The 23,229-nt window shown below is 37.0% G+C and overlaps 1 protein-coding gene across 1 annotated transcript; it reads right to left on the bottom strand.

The window, feature by feature from the left end:
* Window positions 1-436: 436 nt before the first annotated feature.
* On the bottom strand, window positions 437-23,229 carry BRMS1L (BRMS1 like transcriptional repressor). The gene is made up of 10 exons (XM_069017824.1): window positions 23,033-23,229; window positions 17,239-17,329; window positions 13,660-13,787; window positions 10,869-10,948; window positions 7,666-7,762; window positions 7,204-7,287; window positions 5,785-5,849; window positions 4,278-4,317; window positions 3,444-3,570; window positions 437-1,982 (listed from the first exon to the last, which is right to left on the bottom strand). The coding sequence occupies exons 1-10, from the start codon at window positions 23,166-23,168 to the stop codon at window positions 1,859-1,861; spliced, it is 972 nt and encodes a 323-aa protein (XP_068873925.1). The 5' UTR covers window positions 23,169-23,229; the 3' UTR covers window positions 437-1,858.

The raw sequence follows: 23,229 nt of genomic DNA, 5'->3' as shown, positions 1-23,229 counted from the left end.
ACAAAGCAAAGTTCTGCTTCCTACAAGATCAGATCAGCAAAAGCTGTAGGAATAATCAACTGCAGCTAGAGAGATGCAAAATACAGAAGAGGAAAAAGGAAAGGGGTAGACCACAAAAACAGTTTAGAGTGCCCAGCATGGCCTAAATACAAATGATTTCAAGCATGTCAACAGATATGAAATTCTTAACAGTGCTTATGTTTGATTTATAAATGTCACAGAATAAAGCTTCCATAAAGTATTTTTTAAAAGTTTGTAAAAACAAACAGAATCTATACATACAAACTCTCAAAAATCAAAAGAAAAAAGTGAAGGTCCAAAGTTTTTAAAAAGCTTTAGGCCTTCTGATTATTTAAAAATATTTCCCTGTGCCATTTGGTAGATCAACAATTCCAACAAGACTAGAAAATCAAAAAGCGAAACAACATAAAAGATGTTCACTACCACAGATCATTTATTTATACACTAAGTTAAAAAAATGCAAATATTTAATTACAAAATGTTTATCAAACAACTGTATACATACAGTTCATATTGTTAAAAGCCAACATGTCAATCGATACTTTATGTACATTTGATTTATAATGTCATACAATTGTAGAAAAGCATCACTCAGCAGAAACTGATTTGGCATTTGGAAAGTACTTACCACCCTGCACTAGAAGAGACGATTAATTTATATGTTACAATAAAAGTATTTATTTGCTGTGATCATTTAAAGCAAATGGATGCTTTTTTTTCTCCAAGAAGAATCATCATAAGTGGAGATTAAAGTGCACGTAACCAATGCATTAACAATTCTTCAACAATCCCATCTACCATTCTAGATGCTTGAAGCACATCACAGTAACATCAAGGATTTAGGACTTTCCTCTGTGGCTAAAAGAGCAAGATTTTAAAAGACATTCAGCTTCCTAAGCTGCATGAAATACTTCCGGTGTACAATAAGATGAAATGGGGTACAGAAATTTTGGAAATAGTGTTTGGTGAAAAACTCAGTGTAAATTCTCCCAGATATATGATTTCTGGGGAAACATTTTCCTTTTCTAACAAAAATTCATCATATTTCATACAACTGTGGACCAAACATGCAGGCCATGCAACAGCATTTATGTAACCATCCCCGCAGTCGTTCTTTGAGGGCTACATGTAACACAGGTTGGAGCAACACTGTCTACCTTATGCATAAATTTTGCTGGCAATCAAGAAAAAACATCACCAATGATTTGTCTGCTATAGAATAGGGTCCTACACTAGAAGAGTGCTCTTCAAAAAATATAGTTCAAAATATTGGCTTTGTCTCATTACAAGCAATACATTAAACCTTACAAAATATAACACAGTCAGTACTAGCAGAGCTGTTGAGGACAATAATTTTAATAAATCAGTACACTTTGGATAAAAGAATGCTTATGCATGTTACAATCTATTCAAAAGCAACAGCTGAGCAGGCTAAATTTACATCCACAAGAGAAGCATGACACAGTCACTGAAAATAAAGTGAGTTGCTGGTAATTATGGTTATCATTTTTTTCACACCAACTGGTCACCAATGGAAAAAGAAGAATTTTTCTTTTTTCATTTTACAAATATGGTAAGTTTTGAAGCATTATACTTGAAGAGCATACTTCATATCTTAGGCACTGGACCCAATTTAGAGGCAAAATGTCTGTTAACAGGATTTACTCTCCTCAGGTTTCTGAAGGCCGTCCATACGAAGTTTACATACAGCACGACCGATACACATTAGATACTGCTGTATATATATAAGGAATACAAAACACTATTAAATACAGTTTTCACCCCATGGCACATCACACATGGCAATACCACTTGTTTCATATCCGGTGAGCAACGGTCAGTTGTGGTTATGCTTTATTGAATATTTTCCTTTCTGTAGCTGAGAAATATATAGCTTAGACTTGCTTCCATCCGGTCTTTTAAACCAAACTTCATCATGGTTAATTGTTGTAATTGTGGCACTACAGAAAATGAGGGAAGAAGGGTCAGGGGAAGAAAAACAAGAAGAATTTAGAAAGCTTATAAGCTAAAAATAACCTCAAAACTGCAGCTGTATTTTCACACAGTAAATGAAAATATACATTAGTTCTAAATGCTAGGCCCCAAAGATACTGGCTTCACTCTAAGGATAGTTTTAACAGAATCCCTTGGCAACTGCAAGTGTCTTTAGTGAAGGTAGCTAATGTTTCAGCCATCTATTTTATTCTCTTACAAGAAAACCCTAACACATACAAATATTTTAATTGTTTAAAAGAAGAACAGTCACATAGAGAAAACACAACAATAAACCACCCATAGTAAAAAAACAAGAAAAGCCTTGAAATTGCATCGAATATGAAGTACTTGAAAAACAGTTGAACAACCTGAAGCCACAATTTAAAGCACAAAATGTCTTCAACTCTTACTCATTATACCAAGCCCATAAGAAATAAATTGAAAACTGATTTACCAACTCACTGTGAATGAGCCCTGTTTTTATACCTCTTGTGGTAACCTTTAACACAAACAGTGAACAAAACCCCCTACCCACACCCCACAGAAAAAATATCATTTAAAGTAGATTGATGGGGAAAACAGAAAGGACAAAACCAAAGATTAAAACAGTTCATAGAATAAAGATCTATTGCTTACTGAGCATGACAATCCCTCTAGTCTTAGAAGTTGCTGGAATCTTGAAAGCCCAGGAAAGCTCCACTGCACGCTTGCCCTGTTAAGCATCAGCTTTTGGCTTTTGTCAGACACTGGATACTAAGATCTTTACTTGGCCCAGTAAAACTGCTATGTTCTGCTATATTAATTCCAAGTTTTTTAAATTTCAGACACAATCTATAGTTTACTAAAGTACCTTCCTGTTTCAGCCCTGAACAAATACCAAAATCACCAAAATTTGTTCCTCTTCACAACACACAAAGAAAAAGAGAAGCAGCCAGTTCTACAGTAAACTACTGATATATTAAATTAAAGTCAAGTTTCCTGAGTACACGTGCCTATTTAATCAACACTGGGCTTAGACTTATTTGCCCCATTCAGTAAAAGGTAAGATACACATTTAATTTTAAATACACTCAGACTCTTGGAATTTACAAATATTATCCATATAGAGAAAATACATTTAAACGTTCAACTGAATTTGCACTCTAATATTTAGACTGTTCCCAGGTAGAACCTTTCTTAAGAGAAAGAAATACCATTAAAAAGTTCCAATTCTTTTCTTTCAGACCACTAATCAACAGAAAACAAAGCTTATCTTAAACAGTATAAAGTGTTTTTCCATAATTAAGTATGAATTTCCATAATTAAGGTGAACTAGTAAATGTTACTGAGGTGGCAGTATTTCCACATAGGCCTTACTCTTCGATGCCATCATCCTAGTTATTGCTTAACATAAATGTACAGAGCTGCATAAACTAAATAATCTTTACCTTGTAGGACATTCATCTTTCTTATCAATGCATATCGTCTGCCCTCGTCCATACCACTCGCCATCATAATAGAGTCTTCCTTCTTCAGATCTAGCACTATGTAGATGCTTTTCTAATTTGACAGGTGCTAAATTAAGTAATAAAAGTGATTTAATATTGACTTCACAGAAATCAGTTAGGTGGTTAAATACACTTTCATCACGTTATTTACATGGAATACACATTTTTTCCAACAGTTTGCCTCTTAATAATTGCATGGAAACTGGAAGCAATATACCTTTTTATTTCCAGCCAGATAATTAAAAGTTATATTTTAATGTTCAAATAGAAACTATCACCTACTTGCCTACTGTCCCTTTTCCTCCTTACTCACCTCCAAATATGTGATTTTACTTAGCATGAACATGCTTCTCACTTCAGTGCCAAATATGAATACCCCTCCTTTCCCATAGCTCTGCTTTTTCAGGGTTGTAGCTTGAAGTCAATGTGAGCATCTTTTGAAATGCACCTGTAAGGTCCAGATGCTCTCAGTTTTCTGCTTAACCTTGTGCAAACATTGGCACAGTTTGCTCATAGGAATTGCTGTAAACCACTGTTGGAAGCCTGAGTTTTTGATGCTAAATTTCTAGAATTTGTGTCAACAGAAACAACAGCAATCAAGCTACAGGTATCAGCACCTGAGAGAGAGGAAAGACAACAGCCACATCTTCCGGCTACTTCACCTCATCCTCCATCACTATACCAGTACTATAATAAATGCAATCTGCCTGGATGCAGTTCGCATCATTCCACATGGCAAGTTCTGTCTTGTGAAACCAGACTATATTTACTTACGTTCTGGCTTTACCCTGTGTGGCCCCAGCGTAGCCATTGCCTTGAAACACAAAAGAAAATTAAAGCTAGTCAGCAAGCATAGTAATTTTTTCTTAACTGCCAGCTTTAGTTGTGAAGTAACGTGCAGTATTTACTCTTATATGCAAGTATACACTTGCATTTACATGCAAAAAACACAATGAGAATTCTAAAATAAAAATGTGTTCAATGGTGACTCGGTAGCTAAACAAAAAAGCATTTTGAGGGTGAAAAATATCACCTTCTTTAATAAGTTTTGATTTCAAGTAACTCTGAAGTTTTTCTAAATTAAATCCTCAAAATTGCTCTTACGTAATTCTGTCAAGAAAACACAAAATTACATTAACTAATTCTGAAAAACAAAATGCTGCATGAACAATCTAGTCTTTTAATTTATATGTTATAAGCTCACAACTTACTTCATGCAAACTCCAGATCACACATAGACTTGAAAAAAAAAAAGCATTCAGGAGTTTTTGGGGGTTCATTTCTTTGTTTGCTTTTTGGGGTTTTTTAAAATTATTTCCAAAAAAGGCAAAATCCCTAGTAGGTCCTGGGTATGTTGCTCTGGTTTAAAACTATGTTAAACTACGGAAAAGAACTCAAGGGAAAGATATTTTATGTCTGTTCCTCTGAAGCAATAGAAAGAGAAAAGTCAGAGAAGTTCTCACATAAAGGTCACATTTTACTTCTTGTTTAGGAAATAGGTACAAGGTAAAAAACAGGATAGAAACTGACTCAGAGCCAATTCCCCACCAAGTTTTTGAATTCACCTAAGTGGTTTGCTATCCCATAAGCTGGGATGCACTAGGATACTAGGGGAAGCTTTCTGACTGCAGGTGCCAGGCAAGGATAGCATTTCATTACAGCAAGATCCTTCAACAGTCTTACAAAGATCTAAAAAAGGCATTATGCAATTAAAAGATGGATGTATTTTTTCAAATATATCAATTGATCAAACAAATTTCTTTTCCTATAAACCATGATTCTATTATAATCTGAGAAAAACACAGCTTCTCATTTTATGTAAAAATATATAAGAAGAGGTCCAAGGACAGAAATCTTCTTAAAATAAAAAACTTACTATATGAAAACATGCCATATGAAATACATTTTTAAAAATTTTCATATAAAGCAAAATCCTACCAGACTATCCTATAACAGTTTCTATCCAATTAGGCTAGACTATGAGAAAGCAGATCCACTTAACACAGGCTTTAGGCTTGCTTTTTCATGGAAAATTATGGACTCCCCCTTTTAGAGATATCCTCTTGCACACCTTTAATGGATTCCTCTGTATGATTTAGGTAGTAGCAGAAGAAGTAGCAATAACACAGATTAAATTGAAAGGACTGACTACTGAAGAAATAAAAATCTACTTAGTATTTTGATCATGTAAGAAATCCAGTTACATATTTTTAAGTAACCAAAGGACTAGATATGAACCCAACTAAATCCACAGTCACTGGCATTCATCCTTTCGTCTTACCTTCCTTATTGTTGTCCAGTCTTCAAGTATATCAAGGTCTTGTAACATATAAACTATATACGGGCGTGGAAATGTTAGGGAAAACTCTTTTAAACAGAAATAATAAAAATATTCTAATTGTAGAAAGATATTAATAGCTCTCTTCTGCCTGTCTTTCACACAAAGTGTACCCACAGGAAGTAAAAGCTCAGTGCAAACATATCCATCTTTGAATTGTGCAACCTAGAAATGCACTTTAAGAATTATTAAAAGAGGTAATAATAGCATGTAAATATTCAGACTACAGGAGTTCAATAAAGGGATAAGATGAACAACTGAGATATAATCATTCCATTCCTAACAGTTCAAAAATTATTCTATTCACAATAATTCCAATTACAATTAAAATTCATTGCAATTTCAACGTACCACTGCAAAACAGCACCTACACTAGTATCAGCTTAAATGAAATAATTATTTTTACAGTACCCTATATCATATATCTTAGAGAAAAAAGTATGGTCAGCACCACATATCTGAATATCAAATATCCAAAACACAGGAAGTAGAAAGGCAAAGCCCCCTTCCTTAAACTATCAACTGCAAAGTAAAAAATGTGGATTAGAACAATACATGAACTTCAAATCAAAATTCCATATAGTACAGCTATTCCATTACAACAGTCTTCACTTTTTATTTTGTTTCTCCCCATTTCATCTCTGAAAAACAAGTTTAGAAAAAGGTGCTATGGATGTTAAAAAAAAAAAAAAATCTCCTAAAATGGACACCAAGCCTAAACTTAAAATTCCATTTGAAATTTTAAAAATCTTAAACCTCTTTCAAATCTGTTTTTCTCTAAATAGCAAAAAATTACAAATCAAAAGCCATGTAAAATGTCTAGGTATTTTCTTTACACAGATCTGACAAGTTCATAACTATTTCTAAACGACAATCAAAAAGAACAAATTCACTTACTTCACAACTGAAAGGATTTTCAGCTTTATAAACTGCGTGAAATTGCTGGGATTTTATACTTAATACTGTATTCGTATTTTTGGTTTGGAATATACTCCAAAATAGCAAGGTAGGTCATAATTCACAGAATCCAATGCTATTTATATGGTCAGTTGGTGAAGCTCAAGCAGCCTAACTTGATTCTGCTTTTGTAACTCTATCTTTTTTAAGAGTTAGAAAAATCAACTTTTAGAAACATTTTCTACATAAAACTAGTAGCTAGGTAAGAGAATCTTAATTTCAATTTTCATAATGGGATGTGCCAACATGGTTTCTCTAGTCTGAGTTAGAATAATGTCTGCCATGCAAAAATCAGTTTTGATAATGTATTATCACTTCAACTTGGTATTAATCACACATGTAATAAAATTAGCTAGAAAACTGCAAACATTACTAGAGAGAACAACAATTTCAGTAAAAGGATATCTGATACAACAACAGGTTTCTTCTTATCTGGGCTAAATGGATCCTTCCTTTTCTTCCTGGACTGGAGCTCATCATTCCATAATTCTGAAAAGATATAATAAGAACATGCTATGAATCAGAAACATTTACATGTTTAGCTCTTTTTATAGCAGAAAACATTGTCCAAAAATGAAAAATAACATATTCTGGTGAGATGCTGCTTCTGAACAGAATAAAGGTGTTACATGATTATGTAGGCATAGATTAATACTCTCAAAACACACAAGGGATGCTGACAATTATTAAAGCAAAGTTTGATTTAAGTTTAAATTCAACCCCTTGCCCAAAGTCTACAGCTGAATAGCATTCTAACAGATCACCTAAAACTCACCAGACATACTATGTGTACAGTCAACTAAGCAGTAGCCAGCAGAAGATTAAAAGCAAACAAATTTTAAAAAAACAAACTGAATTTCCATTCACCTGAGGTAATGTCAATGCTATGTCTGTCTTCTTCAAGTCTTCTAATCTTCTCTTCTAGTTCACTTTGCACAGTATCATACAAGAGAAGCTTCTCGCTCTAAAAAAGCAAGATTGCAGATCTTTACATTACTAAGTTCAATAATCTAAATATTGACAATTTAAGGCATCAGTGGAAGAAACATAAGAATAGATTTTCCAGAAGCCACAAGGCATATCACATCTCCCTGTATCCACTTCCTAAGCATGAGATCCTAGCTCCTTAAAGACAGCACACTCGCTTAGCACAAGAGAAAATATAATTACATATTTATCAACTATTGGTACCAAAAGTAATTAAGAGCATGCAGCTAGCCCTCCAGAAAAACTGTTTGCATTTTGACACAAACACAGTATTTTTCTTCTGGATAGAAATGATTTATTCACAACGGGTAACTGTAAAGTAGTGACATCTATGCCACCTTCCATTACAAATTACAAAAGCTAATGTTTTCATGGAAAGCTTTTTATAAAACTACCTCCTATACTAAATTACACAGTATCTATACAGAACAGTTATTCTTTTAAAGGCAGCATCAAAACCCACTGAATTCTCTAAAAGAGTAACTTGGAATTAAGCTGAGTTTCAAGCCTCAAGGAAATACCTTTACTGCCCTTTACTGCTTGCACATTCCCAAAAATATGAGTGGAAAATACAGCCAATTGTTAGATTTTAACATTCAGTGAGCAATGTCTTCAACAACTTTGGAAAACAGAGAGCTTGGACTTACTGAAAAAACAGCATAAGCAGCTCAAGCCACTGCATCCAGATATCTGCTACCATGTCTCTGTCAGAAGCTGCAGTTCCCCATAGCCAAATGAGCAGATGTCTGCACCTCAACTGCTCTTGGCCACAGCAAAGCACAGTAACAGAAACTTACTTTTACCAGTGTTCAAGTTAGTTTTCTGGAGTGAAGCAAATCAGCTGAGGAATGAACAAAGAATCCTATTCCACTAAATGTCTGGCGTGCTTACCATTCTCTTCAAGTTACAAAATATGCAAATTCTAAAAACCTCCTTTTACATATTTTTCAACCCCTCATTATAAAAAACATTTCGCAGGTGAATTTAAAAGGCAGATGCCTCTTTACATATATCTGAAGTGCCAAATGAGTGTTATCTCTTCTGAGATCATTTTAAAATTCCATTTTAAAATTAAATAGCATTTGGGTTTAGACGTGTTCTGCTTCAGGTAGCTGGTAACCAATAAGGTGTGAAAAGCTGTTACAGGCATCAGAGGCATTCTTGCTGAATGGTTATACTCCAGTGCAACAGTGATTCTACAAGCAGCATTTCTGACTTAATAGAGCTTTTTCCCCCAAGAGCCTTTTATTGGATGGTGAATATCTGAATTCCGAATGTTTCACATAACAGCAAAACAAGGGACAAAGACCACCTTAAAGAGGAATAATACATAGCCAAAGCAAATCATTCAATCATGGATAAGAGACCCTGCAAGTCTTACAGGATTCTGTCAAGCCTCAGGAGTATCCACAGGAACAAAGACAGCCAATAATGAGTCATCCTTCATAATACCTAATTCTTTCCCAAGGCATCAAGAAAATGGAAAGCTTTTCAGAAGTACACATGCATATTCTTGCTTTATTGGTATAGTAGGAACCAGGAATTCAGGAATATGGTGAACCACTCAGAAGAAAACACCTTTAATCAACTGTAAGGGGGCTGAGTACTATGACGAAAAACTCAGGATCTAAGCAGCTATGTACAGCATTGGACATACATGTACTTGAGTGTTTGTACTACAGTATCCAGCATTTAGATATGTGAACAGGAATATTTACGTTCAAGGAGAGGAATATATTTTTATTGCGACTGCTTTTGAAACGACAACTCTATCACTAGCTGTCTAATGCATTTCAAAAAGACTTCTTTGGTTTTGTTATTAAAATGTAAGGTGTCTCTTGCTAAAATTATGTCAGATATTTATTTACTTTCTTGGTAATCTTTTTAAAACAAAGGTAAAAAAATCATGTGGGAATCTATTAATAAGAATTTGATAATGAAAAAGAAGAAGACTTAGCTATATATATACATATGCAGAGCCAAACTAATAAAAATCTCTCCAACATCTTCATTAACAACTCAGACAAGGGACTCAAAGGGGACTAAGCAAGCTTGCCAACAACACTAAATTGGGAGGAACTGTCAACTCCCTCAAGGGCAGAGAGGCCCTGCAGAGAGATTTTGACAAATCAGAAGGATGGGCAATTGCCAAAAATGAAGTTCAAAAATACAAGTGCTGGATCCTGCATCTGAAACAGGGTAATCCTGGATGTACAGACAGACTGGGGAATGAGATGCTGGAGAGCAGTGCCATGGAAAGGGACCTGGGGGTCCTGGTTGATGGCAAGTTGAACATGAGCCAGCAGTGCCCTGGCAGCCTGGAGGGCCAAGCATGTCCTGGGGGGCATCAGGCACAGCATCACCAGGTGGGCAAGGGAGGGGATTGTCCCACTCTGCTCTGCACTAGGGCAGCCTCACCTTGAGTCCTGCGTGAAGCTTTGGGTGCCACAATATAGGACAGATATTAAGGTACTAGAGAGTGACCAGAGGAGGGTCACAAGGATGGTGAAGGCTCTGGAGAGGAAGCTGTATGAGGACTGGCTGAGGTCACTTGGTCTTTTCAGCCTGGAGGAGACTGAGGGGAGACCTCATTTTGGTCTTCAATATCCTCACAAGGGGAAGCAGAAGGGCAGGTACCAATCTCTTTACTCTCATGATCAGGGACAGGATCTGAGAAAAAGGCATGAAGCTGAGTCAGGGGAGGTTTAAGCTGGATATCAGGAAAAGGTTTGTCACCCAGAGGGCAGCTGAGCACTAGAACAGGCTCCCCAGAAAAGTGGTCCCAGCTTGTCTGAGTTCAAGAAGTGTTTGGACAACACTCTTAGGCACATGGTTTGATTCTTGCATGTCCAGCACAGGGCCAGGAGTAGATGATCTTGATGGGTCCCCTCTAACTCAGCATATTCTACGATTCTAATTTTCAGATGCTTTAAATAAACTCTTGCATGGGCTTAAATGTTACATGGCAATTGCACTCAAATAGCAAATAACTAAAATAATAAAAACATGCACTGAACCTGAAAAGCATGACAGACAGTAAAGTTAGATGAGATTAGCTATCAATGTGAAACATCTGGCACAACCTCACAGTGTTGTCGAGAGGCTTGAATTTCACATTCATATTTGTTCTTCACAGATTCCAGACAAAGCTCTCTATAGATACCTGTAATCAGACAAATTACAGCAATATTACTTTCTTTAGCAAATATCCGACTTCAGAATTCTATTTTAAGACTGCCTGCAAGTCCCAACACATGCACATAGTGGAAAATACAGATATATTACATTAGGCACTTAGAGTGGCTGGCTGCTTTAAAGAATAAAAATAAGAACAAGTAAATCCTTAATTCTGAAGATCTGAGCAAAACTAAATGATATTTTAACTCCTTCTCCCGTCAGTCAAAAAGTACACCAGTAGTCATACTAACTTTAGAAAATATGTCTATTTCATATTTCTGATCGAGCTATCCTGAATATCATCAGTTTCCAAATTTAAGTACTAAATGGCCTCTTCTATTTTCTAATTAGAGTTTAAAATAAGGTTTTGGGGTTTTAAAATAGCTAGAAAACTGATTGAAAGAAAAGGATTTTACAAATTAGTATTTAGAATAATACTTACTTTATAATACATGACCTTAATAAATTAAATTAATTAACAAGACTGATCCATTCTTAAAAATAATCACCTTGTAATACAAAGGATACCGATTCTAAGTATTAGGAGCATTCTTAGACACTTCTGAAAATGTGTCCACTAAACACAGAAAAAAATTTTTTTTCAGAAAAACATCTGAAAGGTATCTGAAATGTAATACCCAGCGAGCATAGACAAAACTTCATTTAATATATTCAATTCATTCAACACAAAATCTTTAAATTACTTCAGATTAGAAACATGAGGAGTTAAGTTTGCACACACAGTGGTGGTGTCTTGCAACTGAAGAACTTTCAAAATCAACTTCCCTTATAATTCAACTGACTATAAATGAACACAGTACTAGAGGAACAATATTACTACCAGCACTTCCTCTGAAAAACAAACCACAAAGTATTGTCAATCCTCCTTCCACAGTGAAGCTATTCTAGAATTCAAAATGTTCTTTTCTTACATTGCTGTTATGTTTCTTTTATTTTTTTAATATTTAGGGCTGACTGGCATATTTGGGTCACTGTTTACTTGCCTGAAATTGAACAATATAGGTATGAACAGTTCTAGAAGAAACTGTTGTTTTTCTGACTTGCTATGATAGCCAAGATCCACATTTTGTTTGAACAGTGCCTTAGAGAACTGAGGAACAGAAGTTTCTTTTCTATCACAGATTTTATCCAAGGTTTATTATATTATAATTATATCCAAGGTTTAGCTAAATATAGTTTAGTTTGGGGGTTTTTTTTCACCACTTCCTCCCCTCTCTCAGGTAACAGTAGGTCCTTATGGGTTACCTGCTGGAACTCAAGCCCTGCTATTACCAACTTCTGTCAAGGCTCTCAAACAGTAAAAGCAAATAAGCCAGTTCTGCAAGCTCTTGCCTTCTCTGGAGTAATTTTATCAAGTTTATTCAGTTGGGGACAAAAGGGAAATAACCTCCTGTTTTCTAGTCACAACTTCAAGAAAACTTGAAGCTGGGCTTTTTTTACATTGAAACATGGCTCTTCAATGCTGCTGAAGACCAATCAGGAGAATGTGTAGTATGCTGCATATCCCATACCCACTTACATGAAAGCACTGATGGACAGCCACATTTAAAACTTAAAATCAAAAGCCTGGATTAAGGTTGCTTTTATATCAAACCTTTTGCAAGTTCAACTGAGATCCTTCTGCAAAGCCCAAGTGGGCTACTTAGGACTAATCATGTAAATTTGGGCTAAGAACTTAAAACCCAGAAATGCTGGGTCAGCATCTGGGAAAAAGCATTCCAGAGAAGACCTGGAGGGAAAGAAATGCAGTAGATCAAAAGATTTCAAATTCTCAAAGTCAGAAGTACCAATGAAGACATACTGAGTAGTACTGAAAAAGCACTAGTATTATAGAAAGTATAAGTTGGTTTGTCATTTTTCAGTTAGCCTGCACCACATTTCTGCTAAATTTTTTAGAAAAGACACTGGTATAGCTTCTCTGGCTACAGGGATCACAGGTGTCTGTCTTTTGGCTCTCTGACAGCCTATGTTAGGTAACCCTTAGCTGAATCCTCCTAAAGGAGTCAAGCTGTAACATGAAACAAATTTACAGAAGTAACAAAGTAGGGAAGTGGAGAACTTTGTCTTCCTATACTACCATTCCATATGATTATATGGTTGTATACAAGAAGACAAACATTCTTGCCGCCTTCTTCTGAGCACAAAAGCCTGTCTAAACATTAATTTTAATAATTAAAAAAGCTTAGAGAAAAGCACCAAGGACAAGAGGTTTTTCCTCTTTCCCTAGACAGAACAGAGGATAGGAGGAGTAGAAGAGACACAGACTAGAAGATCAGGAAAAAATGTGATCATATTAGATAGTAAGCACGTCATGAGATAGCACCGACATATCTCTTCAACAGTGACCATTGTGTAGACTTGATCCCAAACCTTCTGGCTAAAAAATCATTCGCTTTTACTCAGTAATTTTGTGCTTACTGCACAAACACAGGCAGCTATTAAATGAAAGACAAAAAAAAGATGTACTTTTAACGTGATGTTATCAGGCAACGTATGCACGGAGGTAAGCAACATATTCATTTTGACTTAAAAACCACCTAATATTTAAAATTATGCTACAGAATTTCTAACTTTAAAACGCACTCCTTCAACAATTCTGAAGAAAAGAGAAGATTGACCTTAAAACACATAGCAAGTTTATACTTTGAAACAGCAATACTCATTTTGCATGCCTACCTGCCACCTTGGTTCGGATTTGCATATTTTCTTGTAAAGCTGCCAATGGTTCTAAATATTCAGGTGCTTTTCCAGCTATGACCTCTTGTAGCTTTGCATCCACTTGGCTTAATCTTTCTTTGTAAAGTCTTAAAATAACAGGAATTATTAGGATTTTATTTAAAATAGAACAGAAGTTAGAACAAATATTTTTAAAATAACTATTTGTCATCCCTTTATTAATGCTATGGGACACTGAAATAAAATGAAGATTTGCTAGCATTTAAATTTTGCAATACATCTTTTCTTTTTGAACAACATTACTCATGTCTATTAAGCCTTTCTGAAAAGCAAATGCAAACAATCAGAAGTGCAGAAAGTCAGGATAAAATTAAACATAACTCCATCTCTAAGGAAGAAGAAAAAAAAATCGTACATCTGTTAATAATATGACATAAATCAACATGGAAGAGGACATAAAAAGGTACTACAGTACATAAGAACAAATTGGGTTATGTCATGAGAGAGAAAGATAGACAGTTTGTAGATGGAAACAATCATTCACGTTTCTGTTCACATATCTGCTCCCCTGCTACCATAAACCAAGGAAAAAGAGATGCAGGCACTTAATGAAGCAACTCTCATTTCATCTCCTGTGAAAATCTACGTTGCATACGATTATAAATATCATGAGATAATTTCTAACTCACATATTACGTTTCTGCCAAAAGGAAGTGTAATTAAAATATTTTTATTTTACCTGAAATTCAGTCATTCCATAAAAGCTGATATTTGCTGGCAGACAATGAAGAAATCTGCTTGCACTTTGAAGAATTTAATGTAATATCAATTACAAACATTTCAATCTCAATAAAGGTCCGCTTACTTGTAACTGATAGTGTTCCATGTTAGAATCATCAATATAACTAACTTTTCCTGTTCTCATTTTTCACCTTGCACCCCACAATCAAAAGGTGTAAAATTAAAGCAAACATGTACAAACTCTGTGTTACAAACACATCAGATGTTATAATTTACACAGACATAAACAGACGTCCTTGGGACAAGGATGCTGCTTTTTACTTATTTAAAGTGCACAGGTTAAGTAATTAATTAGACAAAATAAAGTTCATGTATACTGACACATCAAGACCTCCTTGAGAAATAACTGCCTGTTCATCTTGCCACCACCTTGCTCATCCTCTGACTTTTGCTAGGTTAGGTACACACATTTCCACTATAGAGTTGTCATCAGCGATCACTGCCCTCCCTCTTACCTGCAAGAAGTTAAGGGTATGATATGTACAATCTGTCCTGCAGTCAATTGACATAGCCTGCAGCTGATCAAACCCAGTTTGCTGGGCTTAACCCTTGATGAGCATGCTGTGCACATGGTGGTTAACACAGAGCTGCAGCAGAATTATTTAGCTCGAACATAAGCCTGGGTGCACAGCGCACATGACTGGGTCAGTCACTAACATTTGATTAAATAGCACTAAGTACCAGCTGCATAAGAGCAAGCAGCTATGGACTGGGTGCTGTCAGCACTTGGTACCATGCAGCAGCTGACGGACTACAACTATTTATCCAGTACTTTCAAACAATGATTTGTCTAAAGTGAATAAATGCTACCAAACCACTGTAAATGCTATTTACAACATCCAAATTCAGTTTCCCTGAAATGGATGAGGAGGCAGACCCAATCATTACATCATCTCCGCTGTTAGGTGCAACAAAAATCCCACTGTTTATGCATCTTTTTCTACTTTCCAAACATCATCACCTCCCTACTCACAGCTGCTTCTCCCTATAATCCTTCTTCCACCATTCTCATGTTCTGTTTCCAGTATTTCCACCAACACTGTTCTTCCAGCCCACACAAATACCTCTCTCTCAACTAACCAATGTGTCTACACAACGCCTTCCTCCATATACCACAGCCTTACCACTTCTCAAATACCATTCGTAAGCCCTAAGCCCCCAAAAATACTTGCTTCCTTCCTCTCAAGACCACCCTCTTTCATATTCACTCCTTACAGATCTGTTTCCACAAATTGTTTTCAGTCATCCAAGCTGTCAAACAGATGGAAGAGTAGGGCTGAACTCAAAAGCTGACAGTTTTCTAAATGCCAAACCAATCAGTGCCAACTGGCTTCAGTACTCATCAGCTGGCTGCATTTCCCAGGTTTTCCCATGCTCAGCCCAACGAACAGCAGGACAAACAGTCCTCTCTAGATACTGCAGCAAGGAATTTCTTGTTGGGCAATTCTTTCCAGACCCTATTATTTCCAGACCTCATAGTGTCCTGTTATGCAAAGCAAGTTAAATGTCTCCATTTTGTAGCAGAAAGAAGTATCTCACAATATAAATATGCATCTGAACCATGATAACAACTAAGTTTTCAATTAAAGCATATGCCCAAGAACAGACCAGGTCTTCTCAAAATTTCACTTAACAGTTACCAAATTGCCACCAATTTAAACCTTGTCTGTGCATGCATGAAAACAAATTTAACTTCACCTACATTGCTGGAGCTTGTCCAAAGAAGGACATCGAAGCTGGTGATGGGTCTGCAGCACAAGTCCTGTGAGCAGCACCTGAGGGAGCTGGAGTTGTTTAGCCTCGGGAAAAGGAGACTCAAGGGGGATCTTACTGCTCTCTACAACTACCTGAAAGAAGTTTGTAGCAAGGTGGAGGTCAGCCTGTTCTACCTGGTAACAAGAGGCAGGACTAGAGGAAATAGCCTCAAGTTGCATCAGGGGAGGCTTAGATTAGATATTAGAAAAAAATTCTTCATAGAACGGGTGTTCAAGCATTGAAACAGGCTGCCCAGGGAAATGGTGGAATCACTGTCCCCAAAAGTATTCAAAAATATGCGTAGATGTGGTGCCTAGAGACATGGTTTAGTAATGGACCTGGCACCGTTAGGTAAATGGTTGGACTTCATGATTTTAGAGGTCTTTTCCTACCTTAATGATTCTATGACACAAACGACAGGCTGTAATACAGATGACAATCACTTTTGAATAACTGTGGCTATTATCTCTTCTTTTAAGTAGGTTTTTACTAGCTACTTATGCAGGTATTATGGCAAACTACAGACTGAGATAACAGTATTTTCATTTTATCTAGTAGTGGTATCTGGTTTGCAGTAATCACAAGAAACTTTCATTAGTACCAACTATAAAAACTACTGCTGAAAAAAAACCAAACCTGATTTCTTACTTAGCAAAGACAATGCACTTAGGTCTGTCCCACATATATCAAAGTATGAGAATGATATTGAATAAGTAATTAAACAAAATCTCAAATTTCCCTAAAATCACAATTCCTTGGTTCTACTAGTGAGTTTGATACAATAGACACAGACTAGCCCTTCACAGGAACAACATTTCAAAACCATCCTTACAGCAAAACAAAAAATACATGAATATATAGAAGTATTCCACAGCAACTGCCTGCAAGTAATTTCAGAATTCCCAGTTCCTACTCTTCTCCAAAAGTAGCATCCACATATACGAAAGACAAAAAACACCAGCTGCACGATATTTTCATGGAATGGATCCTCAAATGAGGCACTTGAAACATTAAAATACTTACTGATCTTTAAGGTCTGTAAACTGCTTTTCAAGATTGGACATTTCATCTAAACATTCCATTCTTCTTCTTTCACAGTCCTCATCATCCATTTCTAAGAATTAAAAAAAAAAAAACTTTAACAATGTAATATATAACCAAATAAACTGAATATTTTGTTTCTAGTGAACGTGAAAGAAACCTGAATTATAGCCATGAGCAGTTTCTCTCATATTATTATTATTCTCACAAAGCAGAATACGAGAAATCACTTGGCACATAAGCTACAAAGTAAGAAACCTAGATATAATTCTAGAATAAACCCCATAAAGAGCAATTCTTCTTCCTCAAAACAGGAAACAACAGCACTGTAAGACCTCAAGAGGTGTATTTCATGCCTGATAATACAAAGAATACATAAGAATGCATGAAACAGAAAAACTAAACAATGCATATCACACCAGATGAAAGACACTGTTAAGTGTGAGCTGTTATCAGCCACCACTGAAAATTCAAGTGTATCCTGGGTTAGTACAAACAAAAGCAATCCCTGGAATGCAAGCACAGTTCAGTGTTACATTTGTCATATAAAATTCAAGATTTGTTTTATTAATATTCTTTAAAGAAAAAGTAACACATAATTTTGAAACAGGTTTCATCCTGGCCAGTTGGAAAAGTTCTCTGAAGTTGAAATATTAATGTAAAAATATCTACTGTTCATTTTAATGACCATTTTAAATTACTCTAATGAAACATTTCTTAACCTTAAAAGTCTAGAACATTGCAGATACTTAACTTTCTATGCTTCTATGCAGCAAGAGTAGTTAACATTAAACTCTTCTCACAGGTTTTAATTTATATTCCTGAATTTTTTTCTTAATTTACCTAGGGAAGATAAAGCAACAAAAATACACCATTTTTTGCCAAAACTTTTGACACTGCCATTGAAACATCTGATGTTACTAAACATCAGTTGTTACCTCCACTGGCCTTTCTTAGACTAGAAAACTGAGAAACTACAATAAAAAATTCTTGACTCTTTCCCAGAAGAAGAGAAAAAAGAGACTTCGTTAAGCCATATTCAAAAGTCAGATACGTGAAACTACTTTATAACAGCAGTATCTGCAGGAATTAGCTCTCTACAGTTACACTACAACTGACCCATTATCAACCAGTAGAAGGCATGCAGAAGGAATGGCCATGCACTCAGAACTGTGACTGAACTGGTGCAAACAGGCCAGATGCTAGAGAGAAAGCATTGTCCTAAGGAGCCCTTACTTATGTAAGCAGTTACTCTGACAAGAAAAACCCTACCTCCTGACAGAAAGGCAAAGTAGGATCCTAAACTGAGCAGGAATCACTCTTTTAGGCTATAAACAACTCTGAGCTTTTTGCTTCCTCCTCACTCACATTTTTCCAACAAACATGTTTAACTGCTTTATGCTATCTCCTACACCAACTACAGAATGCAGCGTGCAAGTCTCCATTCTTATTGTTTTGCAAAACAGTATGGCAATTTGTAAAGCTGATGAGGTGAAAGGAGTAGCTTCACGGCCACTAGCTACTTGCAAGGATCTGATTAAATCAGATTGTCTACTCAGACTTCTCAATATTTGAAGCTCTCTGCACTTAACTTCTTCCTGAAATCATCACAAGCTTTTAAGACTAAAAACGACACTAACCTTCTCTGCCTGGATATGAAAACCAGCAGTCAGCACAGCAAGATCAATCAGTATTACAATGGCATCTATGAGTCCAAATTAAAGACCCAGTGCAGTCTGTCATACTACTGTTAGTACAATCAAAAAAGACAGTGTACAAAGTTTTAAAAAACAATATAACCTGGAGTATTTGAAAGCAGAGCAAGAAAATTTAAAGAGAGAACTTTAAAAAAATACATTGAATGGGGAGGGTGGGGAAAGAGCATATCAGGCTGTTAAGAGATATTATTTATATTAAAATATTGTTCTCAAAAGTAAGGCAGAACCATAATCCCAAAATAAGGCTGAAAATCATATGAAAGAACAAAGTTTTATTTGACTGCTTAACACAATAACCAAGCCAAAATCGATTTAGCAACTTATAATTTGGCCAGATTTAGGAATGTGGCAATCATATTACTCAGTTGTTTAAAGCATTTCTGTGCTACAAAACTAAAGCTTCTTTAAAATTTGAAGGTACTTCCCTGTAAAACCAACCAGGAGCAAGCACTGGGATACCCACAGTTTTTCCCCTTTATTCTCAAACATGTTTCAGATGTGTTCTACTATGCTTTTGATTCTAAGTACGTTTTAGTAAGGAGTTCATTGATAAGCTTCTCTTAAATTAATGTGGATTTATTTTATTGTTTGTGTGTGTTTAGGGAGTACAAAGCAAAGAAAGCTACAACTGTAACCCTGGCTGAGGATCAGTGCACACCCGCTGTTGGAGCAGAAGGGGACTGCATCTTACATTTTAACTTGCAACTTGTGTTGCAAGGAAATTGCTATTCATTGGCATCTGAGGGCATAGATGACTTTCTTGTAGATAAAGAAATAACACATAGCTCTCCCCAATCTCCTCTCAGCTGCAAATACCCTCAAAAGTCTTTGATTTTCTGCCTTGAAGTCTACATTCTAGCTATCATTCATACTGAATGTCAATTCACATGCCAAGTTGCTCTTCAATTGTTTCATCTTTATTCTTCCTCCAATAAGATTAATAAAATGATGAAGATTTTCAGAGTCCTGAAACATCTTTAATTCCCCACTTATGGAATTTCTTCATCACGACCTTAAAAAACATACAGACTATGTAATATGTATGCATTGCTGAAAAGGTAAAATGTTTTAAGATCAAATCTCATGGCTTTCCAATTGAAAATTTAAATGACAGGAGGCAGAAGATTGCTCATTTCATATTAAAACAGTTGCTGATAGGCCCATCCTGTCTCAAAACTTCAGATTTACCACAAAGTTTCATACTGCAGAAAGTATTTAGGCTACTTTTAAACACTTTCAAAATCACAGTTGTTTTTTGTTCCTACTATACTCAAGCAGTCCAACACAGTAATTAGGGCAACCTGGTTTAAAGATAAAAAAATCCACACAGCAGTTGAAATGTAACAGCACCTAAAATAGCTTTTTTTTAATAAGCTGTGGCCTGTATAAAAAATGGCCAAATTCTCCCCTGGGATGGTAAGCATAACTTGTGGCTTTTTAAATTCATCTCTAACAAACTATTCTATGCCCCAGTCAATAAAACACCTGTACTAAATACATAAGATCAAAATGAACAGGATAGATAGAGTGCCAGCTCTCAAGGATGAGTCATGCTTCCTCTAACTGCACCTTTTGTATTCTCAGGCATCTACTGGAGAAAAAAAAAACAAAAACAGAAGGCTGAATGCAAGTTAAGCAAATGACAAATTTAACCAAAAAAAATCTTTACTAATTTCAATTATGACTTATTTCTTGAGGTGCTAATCATTTTAAGTCTGTAGGAACAACATGCTTCCAAGGAGTATGTTCATATTGGTCAAGACACTGAGACAAGCATGTAATTTTCTGTAATCATCACATTTTAAGTGCTCCCTTAAAAGCATTTCTCCATGGAATGCAATAGAAATTATCTGGAGAGCTTCTTGTATTGTTTTAAAGAAACACGCACAGACTACATTCACTTAAAACACACTTACTTCTTCCAAATCCCAGAAGAAACCAAGATAAGGACAAAACCATATAAATATTTGCCTTCAATAAAAATCAGCCAAAGTGTCTTTGACGTCAAGTAAACTTCAAAGTTTTCTTTAAAAATAGCAAATAACAGAACTACAAACGGGAAACAAGACAAATTTTGAAAAAGAGCAAACTTCAAGGCTGGAACTAACAAAGACAATTCTCTCTTCACTAGAGCCAGAGAGCTGGGAGAGAAAAAGTTAAGTTTATATATGTTATACCAAACTCACTCTCTCATACAGAAAATTACATTTTCTCAGACATAAATATTGGCTAGAATAAGAAATTAAGAAAGGGCATTCCCACGTGGTATCTAGCTACAATACAAACTGGAAGGCTAAGATCAGCCAAGAAACTAGTGGATTTTGTTGCAGTGCTGCTCCTGAACCTCATCAGAGAGACTTTTGCAACTCACTCTGTGTCTCACCCACCTACCACCCGTTAAGGTTGCATATTCCTCCTTTTTTCTCTCTCTGTTTTCCCCTGAAAGGTGTAACTTCACGTACCAGAACTTCTTGAAAAGCTATCTCCATTAATTTCTTATCCAAAATACATATTCCTTTTTCAGGTCCTGTACAACTCTGACAATAAAAGAATTGAAGCATGCTTTCATAAGTCACATCTCAAAGGAATAGCGCAAGTTGCTATGCAAACAAGGATATGTACAAGGATATATCCAAATCAGGTATGCTTTTCCAACATGATTACCTCCAGCTGCTTGCCCTGGTAGCCTCACTCAAGTTCACCTTTTTTCCAGCATAACCACCAGCACACACAGATGCTACCTAGTTTAGGTTTCACCAAAACAAGCCAAGACCATTTGCGCACATCTTTCTGGCCCTGTTTTCCAACAGAATCACTTTGAAAGAATGGGGGTAAAGAAAAACTGATCAGCCTTCCCCAGTATTGGATCTGTAATTGTGTCAGGGGAGGTTCAGGTTGGATATTAGGAAAAGGTTCTTCATCCAGAGGGTTGTTGGGCACTGGAACAGGCTCCTCTGGGAAGTGGTCACAGCACCAAGCCTGACAGAGTTCAACAAGCATTTGGACAAGATTCTCAGGCGCATGGTGTGATTTTTGGGGTGTCCTGTGCAGAGTCAGGAGTTGGTGTCAATGATCGTTCTGGGTCCCTTCCAACTCAGCATATTCTATGGTTTTAATTTGGTGATATAGGGGCCTCAGCACTAAATCACTACACTGCCAGAACCACGTCAGGACTAGGACTGGCCCTGGTCCACATCCATATCAGGACTTTTCTCACTTCACTAACCCTGTCCAACTTCCTTTCCAACCACTGGCTTGCATCTCATCACTAGTCAAATAAGGCACCACAAACTTCTATCGGTTATCACCTGGAAATATGTTTTACGATCAAAGACAGAAAATAGTAATTGCAAGGAAAGTTTGAACAGATAATAATAACCTTCTTAATAACACAGTGAAAACTGAGCATAGTAAGAGGAATCCTTTTAAAGACAGATTTCAGCTACTAATGTAATTCAAAATCTACAGTCCAGAGGAAAGCTACGGAAAAAGGAAAGAACCTTCAGCTGAGCAGAGCCTGAAGTGATCGGCAAAAGAGGCCAGTGGTATTGACAGGGCTTCCAATATCCCCTCAAAGACAGGTCTCAAAACACCTAATTGAAATTCATGAACTTGCATGGAAATACGTACTTATATGTACGTACACACTTGTTCATGTATGCACACGCCTTTAAGTGGAGACCTCAGCGAGGAGTCCCTCTGCGAGGACGCACTCAAGCCCAGCAGGGCACAACCCACAGCTCTTCCACAGAGCGGAGCACCGCGGCCCAGACCGCCATGGCCAGTGCCAGCCTGCTCCGGAGCCGGCGGCCCGGGGCTCAGCGGGGCTCCCTGCCCACGCGCCGCGCCCCGCCCCGCTCCTGCGTCCCGGCCGGCGGCCCGAAGAGGAGCCGCTGAGCCGAAGCAGAGGCTGGGCCGGGGCGGGGTCACGGGGGGGAGGGGAAGTGGGGGTGACTCCGACAGCCACCAGAACCGGGGCGGAACCGGTGTGCCCCGGGGCAGCACCGGGCGCTGAGGGAGCCGCCGCGGCGGGCGCTGCCTGCGGGTGGCCGTGGTACCTGAGCTGTCCCCCTCCTCGGAGACGGACGAGCTCTCGGTCTCCTCCTCCTCAGAGCTGCTGCCTTCGTTCTCTCCGTAGTCCACCTCCATCTCATCGTGATTATTCTCCTTCTTCTCCCGGGAATGGACCGGCATCGTCCCCGCCGCTGCTGTGAAGCCCCGAGCCCGCCCTTCCCGCCGCCGTTCCGCCGCTGCC

This window comes from Aphelocoma coerulescens, chromosome 5 (genome assembly GCF_041296385.1).
Source record: "Aphelocoma coerulescens isolate FSJ_1873_10779 chromosome 5, UR_Acoe_1.0, whole genome shotgun sequence".
In the NCBI taxonomy this organism is placed as follows: Eukaryota; Metazoa; Chordata; class Aves; order Passeriformes; family Corvidae; genus Aphelocoma; species Aphelocoma coerulescens.
Note: the sequence above shows the minus strand (reverse complement) of the source record. Positions and strands in the feature narration are given on the sequence as shown.